The 7,899-nt window shown below is 43.3% G+C and overlaps 1 protein-coding gene across 1 annotated transcript; it reads left to right on the top strand.

Moving 5' to 3' along the window:
* The first annotated feature begins 609 nt into the window (after positions 1-609).
* Positions 610-7,485, top strand: mtmr9 (myotubularin related protein 9). Its single transcript, XM_088286690.1, has 11 exons — positions 610-670; positions 919-1,108; positions 1,184-1,292; positions 1,361-1,486; positions 1,637-1,810; positions 2,412-2,629; positions 2,751-2,912; positions 2,993-3,134; positions 3,210-3,430; positions 3,758-3,909; positions 5,566-7,485. Exons 2-11 carry the CDS (start codon positions 927-929, stop codon positions 5,727-5,729), a joined length of 1,650 nt encoding a protein of 549 aa, XP_088142816.1. The 5' UTR covers positions 610-670; positions 919-926; the 3' UTR covers positions 5,730-7,485.
* Positions 7,486-7,899: the final 414 nt, after the last annotated feature.

Below are 7,899 nucleotides of genomic sequence, written 5' to 3'. Positions count from 1 at the left end.
CGTCCAGAACAGGAGGCAGCCAAACGGACAGACGTGACTCACACCGAAGAAGCAAGTAACAAGTGCGTGTCTATGTGTGCAAACTGTCAGCCTTTTTTTTTTTCAAATTCAACCGTTCCAGAATAAATGTCAAACAGTGCGATGAATCAAATGGTACTGGGGGGTGTAGGCAGGCTGCAAGTGAAGCAAATGCTCACACACATCAAACGCAATGGTGCAGGCACACAAAAAGCTTCATATTATCCTATAAGGGAGGCCTGGATTTGAACCCCCAAAGGGGGCAGGAGAGTGTTTTAAGCGCTAACCAATGGACTAAAACATATTGTTTCCTCTTTACCTAGATTCTATCCACGACGAGCATTTTTTTTTCAAAATTAATCCCTGCAGCTCTCGTAATAAAAAAGGCAAAAAAAGATGGTGCAATGCTACACCCTGCTGTCCATAATTGGTATCGCGAGAGTAACAAGAAATTAGTCACAAACATGCTTTTAAAAACGTCTTTACAGCAAATAATTATGGATTAATATTCAAATGATTAATCAAAGGAGCAAATTCATATTTTAACATATTTAGTCAGTAATATTGGTTCCGTGCCTCACTTGTTTCCAATCGGTGTGTTGTTTTTAACGGACGCGCGACACTCGTTTGTGCAAACAACAAAAACAGTCAGGTAATTGCACATGACATGCGCTTTAACATTTTATATACACGCGTGTGTTTGTCGTGGACCTTAGCGACACACTTGATTTTAGCCTCACGTGTAAACTCTAGTTCGTTTGTGCCGCCTACTTCCCCTTTTCGTCGCTACCAACTAGCGCGTTAGCATTAGCCACATCGCTCTTTGCTTGTCGCGAGGCGGTACTTGCTAGTTCAGCGCTATACAATGTTCGTGTGTCTTTTGTACCTGTCGGTTGTCAGGTGTCATCATGGAGTTCGCCGAGCTGATCAAGACGCCGCGGGTGGACGGTGTGGTCCTCCACCGGCCCTTTATGCCCACCGTGGAGGGAACCTTGTGCCTGACGGGCCACCACCTCATCCTCTCCTCCAGGCAGGACAACACGGAGGAGCTCTGGCTGCTTCACGCCAACATTGACTCCATAGAGAAGAGGTAGCAGAAATACTTCTTTGCACCACTTGCCCGACGCCCCTTGCTTAAGAGTATAATATGGACTATTTCTTGCAGGTTTGTGGGCTCTCTCGGTAGGATCATAGTCAAATGTAAAGACCTGAGAGTGATCCAGCTCGATATTCCTGGTATGGAGGAGTGTATCAACATTGCCAGCTCCACTGAGGTAAAATAAATCAAATCAAATAAAAGCTAGATTTAAGTCATGTTTTGACATTCTTTATTGCTCTTCAGGCCCTCTCGACGCTCAATTCCATCTCCCTGATGTACCCTTTCTTCTACCGGCCCATGTTTGAGGTCATCCACGACGGTTGGAATTGTTTCCGTCCTCAAGATGCTTTTAAAGACCTTAAGTCCATGGTAGGACCTGCATGACGTAAGAATGAAATGTTACAATGAAGAGTGACCCTCACATACATACTAGCTCGCCGTAATATCTGATGTTCTTGTCAGGAAACAATTGTCCTTTTAATAGCGGCAGTACACTCCTCCGCTGCATTCCTCTCTCAGACAGACGAGTGGCGGCTGAGTGAAGTCAACAAGGACTTCAGCGTATGTCCGTCCTATCCTCCCCTGGTGGCAGTGCCCAAGGGCATCGACGACGAGGCGCTGAGAATGGCGGCAACGTTCCGTCACGGCGGCCGCTTCCCCGTCCTCAGCTACTATCACAAGAAGAACGGCATGGTGAGCGAACTAGTGGGGGGAAAAGTACTTTGTTGTATTTTTTAAGTTTATATTTTTCTGGTCACATCTGTTCTTTGTTCCCTGCTAATAGTATTTTTTCTCTATCTATGGCATCCATCCTAAGCATCATCTACTCGTGCAGTGGTGCCTTGAGATAAGGAGTGTAATTTCCTCCCATGTTGGTTAACTGAAAACATTCAAGTCATCTTGGAGTAGGAGTAACATAATTGTGCCTTTCTTGGCCACCAGGGGGCAGTATAATACAGTCAAACAGACCCAAATGAGTAAGTCACCACTTTTCTCCGGGATTCAGTCAGTTGCACTAATGAGCCGATTTTTGAAGAGGAAAAACAATAAATGCATTCACGTCCTACCACTAGACAGTAAACTTAACTCACATAAAGACTGAAAAACTTAAAAAAAGGAAAAAAATGAAATTTCAAGGTACCACTGCTTTCTGTTTTGTGGCCATTCTTAAAAGTAAATGCTAATTTCTTATTTAAAAAAAAAAAAAATCTTCCAACAAAAGTGAACCAAACTGAATGCGAGTTCTTTTGCGCGCCGCCTCGTATTGATTTGCCCATCTCGATGTGCGACCCAGGTGATGATGCGAGCGGCTCAGCCTCTCACCGGCACCAACGGGCGGCGGTGCAAGGAAGACGAGAAGCTCATCAACGCCACCCTGAGGCCGGGCAAGCGCGGCTACGTCATCGACACGCGCGCCATCAATGTGGCCCAGCAGGCCAAAGCCAAAGGCGGAGGCTTCGAGTCCGAGGCCAACTACCCGCAGTGGAGGCGGATCCACAAGGCCATCGAAAGGTGCCGGGCGCTCTACGTTTCCTAAAACGGAAGATAGATAATATCTTGCCAAAAAAGTACCGCAGACACCAACTCAGCGCCTGCACATGTAAACTTATTTCCCCACTGATTGGTTCATCAGGTCCGCCTTGCTGCAGGAGTCTCTGATCAAGCTGGTGGAGGCATGTAACGACCAGTCGCACAACATGGACCGCTGGCTCAGCAAGCTGGAGGCGTCCAACTGGCTGGGACACGTCAAGGAAATCCTGACCACCGCTTGCTTGGCGGCCCAGTGCATCGACAGGTGCCAAACTCCCGCTGGGGTGGACGCCATTTTGATTTTGTCTTTGGTTTTATGCATGACTATGTTGCGTCGCGTCCAAGGGAGGGAGCCTCCGTCCTCGTCCACGGCACAGAAGGCACAGACTCCACCCTGCAAATCACCTCCTTGGCTCAGATCATCTTGGATCCTGGTTGTAGGACCATCCGAGGCTTCCAGGGCCTAGTGGAGCGGGAGTGGCTTCAGGTGAGCTCGTCTCTTCAAAGTCGCCATTTAGAACCGTACGAGATGCTACACGGCGTGGTCGTCTCTTATCTCCAGGCGGGTCACCCGTTCCAGCAGCGTTGCGCCCAGTCGGCGTATTCGAGCGGCAAACCTCGCCAGGAGGCGCCTGTCTTCCTGCTCTTCCTGGACTGCGTGTGGCAAATTCTCCGCCAGTTTCCGTGTTCCTTCGAGTTTGGCGAGGCCTTCCTGGTGCTGCTGTTTGAGCACTCCTACGCTTCCCAGTTTGGCACTTTTCTGGGCAACAGTGCAGCGCAGAGGTGAAGTTCTGAGTTCTGTGAGTGTATTGTCAGCTTGCCACCCACACCCATGAATGGACTAATATCTTTCCAGGTTCAAGCGATATCTAAATTTGACAGACTACTGAGAAGTGTAGTTAACAACTCAGCCCAAAAAAAAAAACATGAAGTGCACTCACTCACTGCCAAACAACAAGGCGCTCTAAAGCAGCCACACTAACACGAAATCCAGTTAATAAGTTACTAATTATCTTCGTTGTCTTGAGTCCGCTCTTTGTGTGGCAATCATCTTAGTTTGCAAGCGGCAACTCGGCTCTCTTCACGCCTCCTCCTCACTATCCCCCACAGGGCCAAACTGTCCGTGTGTGACAAGACGGTCTCGCTGTGGTCGTGGGTGAATCGTCCCCAGGAGCTGGAGCGTCTGACCAACCCGCTTTACGAGGCCAACGGTCTGGTCATCTGGCCCTCGGTGGCTCCGCAGAGCCTGCTGCTGTGGGAGGGTGAGACACTAAAACAAGTCCAATATTAGATTGCAAAGAGGCAAAACTCTGAGAACTAAACAAGAAATTTAATCACAACCCGGTTTATCACAAAAAATGTTGCAGACCCACTTGTGATAGTTTCAACCAATCTGTATAATTCTGACGAATTAGTCTGTTCGCTTAAAGCGAACATTATGCGAAAAGCCGACGTTTTACTAACAACTTGTCTCCTTAAAATCCATCCAGGTGCTCTTGTATTCTGTTGTACATGTGTTATTATCATCATAAATTAGCATTTGTGGAATGTACGCGCCGTTTTCAAGCCCAAACGTGAAACTACACAAGAATCTGATCATCAACGTGTAGACCAGGCGTCAGCCTGATATGTCGAAAATGTTCCACAAGGGGGCAGTATTGTCTTCTCGTGCGCATATTGTTATTAGAACGGTATTTTATCTGCAGTTTCTTTATATATTAGGCAGGCTAAAACACTGAATTCATGGGAAATTGAGGCTATAAATTATTTAAGGTTACAGATAGTGTTCAAGGGATTTGTTGAATAAATGTGTTAAAGTGAAGAGCAATTGAAATAATTTTGGTACAGCAAAAATATAAAGAACAAACCCATTTGGCACTTTTTTTTTTTTTTTTTGTGGGCCATTAAAAATGATGTGATGGGCCAAAAAAACATTAGTGTGGTTCTGGTCATAAAGAGATGATGTTAAAGTTGTAAAAAAAAAAAAAAACTAGAATGAAGATTAGGGTCTGGTTTAAAAAAGAAAAAAAAAAAAAACAGTGGGACGTATGTGTGGAAACGTTGCCCTCCCGTGCCGTATTTTGTGTTACATGAAGCGCTCATGTGACACGTTTCGGCACTTTTCGCATGTTGCAAATTGTTCACATATCTTTAGACACCCGAGACCACCCCTGACGTTTCGTTTCCACGCTGAGTCTTTTGCGAGCCGAGACGTGGCACACTTTTATTTTTGTGTCTGTGGCCACATTATCACGACGCGCGCTTATGGAAAACCTTTTTCCTAAAATCTATCGTGTTTAGCGAGTAGAATTTAAAATTCAACTTCACATTTATCCTTTCACTAGTATTACTAGTAGCATGCAAACTGCCAACTAGTTTATAATTTTGCTTCCTGAGTGACATTTGCTGTTTTACTTGTGTGGAGATCGTCATACGGTCCTAAAAAAAAAAAAAAAAAAAAAACTTTCCTAGTAATACGCAACCCTTTGCGCAACATATTGTTTTAATGTGTTTGTTCTGGCTGCAAGTAGGGCGCCTCCATTAGCTGGAAAAAGATGTTAACTGTTAGGCCTTGTTTTTTTTTTTGTTTTTTTTAACAACTTGGACATAGACATTTTTTCATTAATTAACTGATTATTTGGTTCAGTAATTAATTGCTAATAATTTTTAATTGATAAAGAATATATTTATTAATTTACTGCTTTCACTTTCTTAATTGTATGATTGATTTATATACTTTGTATGCAGCCATGTTATTTATGTGAATAAATTTGAGCTGAGAGTTTTAAAATAATTTTTTTTTATTATGATTGTTACCAGGGGGGTTTTGTGTAAAAAAAAAAAAAAAAATGCTTAGAACCGTCTAAGTTGCCGTGAATTGTATTTCCACTAACCTCCATTATGGGCTTGAATTCCAGGAGTATTCCTCCGCTGGAACCGCTCGTCCAAGTGCTTGGACGAGGCCCACGAGGAAATGGTGCACATCATCGAGTATAACAAGGAGCTCCAAAACCGCGTCAACCTCCTGCGCCGGCAGCTGGCCCAGCTGGAGACCCAAGACCCGCTTCTGCAGACGCCCTAGAAGCACCGTCAGGTTGAAAAACGAGACGCGCCTCATCGGTCTTTCCTGCAAAATGAATCAGATTGTTTTATGTTTACGTCACACAGCCTTGAACTTTACGTCGCTGAAGAAATGAACTTTTGCCGTTTATTTGCTATTGTAAAAAGCCATGCATTCCTCACAGTACACTGGACGCACAAAAATGTTGATAGGACGACAAATATTCCCAATCGGGGTGTATATAGGCTACTCCGCTACTAGAAAAAAAAAAAAAAAAAGACGCACTCCTGGTCTGTTGGTTTGGGGGCCACTGGTGGAATATCTTTGCTGTGGAAGCGCTGCACGGTTGCTATGGCAACCAGTGGAGTGTCTGCCATAAGGCAGAAGATGACTTTGTGCATGTTGCAGTGGCATAATAAGCGTAACAGGCGTAGGTGGGCTCAGCACGGAGATCGCGAGCGGGTGGATTTGCGCTTCAACTTGATTGTTGAATGTTCACCATAGCCACGGCTTCGCATTCCACAGCTGCATCCAAACGTTCTGCCTTTACCAAAATAAGAATGCTCACTTTCAAGGCATTCTTGTCACAATATGGCTCTTATTGTGGTTTACGTGAACACTATTTTTTTTTCTTAACGCATCTCTTGTATTGAATCTCATTTGGTGTTCCTAATAAATTGTCCAGTGAGTGCAGGACACCCGTAGCCAATCTGAGTGGTTGCCGTAGTTACACATGGAGGTGTCCAGTGTGATCTTTGATTTTGCAAAACAAAGCACTTTGATTTCGTTCGCTTTACACAGTTTAATGAAAAGCGATCACATTCGACAGCGGTGCCTTGAGATCCGAGTTCAGCTTCGTTACGCAAAATACTCGTTCCATTAATTCCGTTGCAAGCAGTTTTCCTCCCGGAAAAACAACAAAAATATTTTTTAATATAATCAGATTGTGTTTAATAAAAATGAGTAAATTGAATGTAAATGAAACATTGTGACTCCTTCTTCTGTGCGTATCTTTGCCAGCAGGGGGCAGTGTGTCTCAGTAACCAGCAATATCACTTTTCTATTTCTTTTTTTTTTTTCACTATTGTCAAATCGTCTCTCAACACGTTTGTGTGCAAATCGGCGTTGCTTAAGAAGTTCAAAAGTAACTGTCGATGCTAATCATGAAGCCGTCAATGGCGTTTTCCATTACGTGTTAGCATTGAGCTAGCAGGGGGCATTCATAAAGTAAAGTTGTTTAAATTACCCGCGTAATTGGCAGTTTTGACAGTAAACTTCAACCGAATGTGGCAATGAAGAGCTTGAAGACTTTGAGCTCTCAATTCAAACCCGAAAAAAAAATAAAAACATCTCAATGATGGCTCCTATCTGGAAAAAACTCGTATCTCAGGGCATCGCTGCACTATGTCCTTATTATTGTTTGTTTGTGTGAAATACTGGAAAAAGAAAGTCTCCAAATGATCCTTTTTGCTTCACTCGCTATTGGTGTTGCAACTTGACTATTTAAATTTTGGTGCATTTTATATTGTCGCGTAAAATAGAGTTGAAGAGCAATGTCTGTCTGGTACAAAAACACTTAAATACTATAATACTCTAGCACAACATTCCGTTTATTCCCTTAAGCCACTATGCTAAATAATGCTCTCAAATTCAAATTTTGTTTGTGCACAAATGGAACAGACACAAGTCAACGTAGTGATGTGTATATTTGCAACGTAATTATGCCTCATATCCTCTTGGCTTTGTCACAGCTAATAAAAACATCAAGTGATGAGAATTGTCGTGAAATGTTTTTTAGTTGGGGAAATGCTGCACGCATATCATCAAATATTGTATTTTTTTTTCACCCCTGTTGAATTGCATTTTTTAATTTTTTTTTTATTATTTAAAAAAAAATAGAACATAAATTATTTTTTTAAAAATCCACCATGAATTCGCATAAAGTTAAGCTGTTTAAAATTCCTATCATAAAACAACCGCATTTAAAAAAATAAATGTGCTCGAGCAGGGAAAGACTTGTGCCTTTTATAGCACGACACGTGATTGGTCCACCACCTGAAATATTTTGCTGTGTCTGTGTCGAACGACCGAGACGTCAGACAAGGTGACAGTCGTATAAATAGTCGTGCATCAGCTGCCGCGTCGGACCGTGTGACTGCTGCTGTTGACATCCGTTCTCCATACAAAACAA

The sequence above is a fragment of the Idiotropiscis lumnitzeri genome, chromosome 21, assembly GCF_059441095.1.
Source record: "Idiotropiscis lumnitzeri isolate Australia: NSW breed Sydney's pygmy pipehorse chromosome 21, RoL_Ilum_1.0, whole genome shotgun sequence".
Lineage (NCBI taxonomy): Eukaryota > Metazoa > Chordata > Actinopteri > Syngnathiformes > Syngnathidae > Idiotropiscis > Idiotropiscis lumnitzeri.
This window is presented reverse-complemented; position numbering and strand designations above follow the sequence as displayed.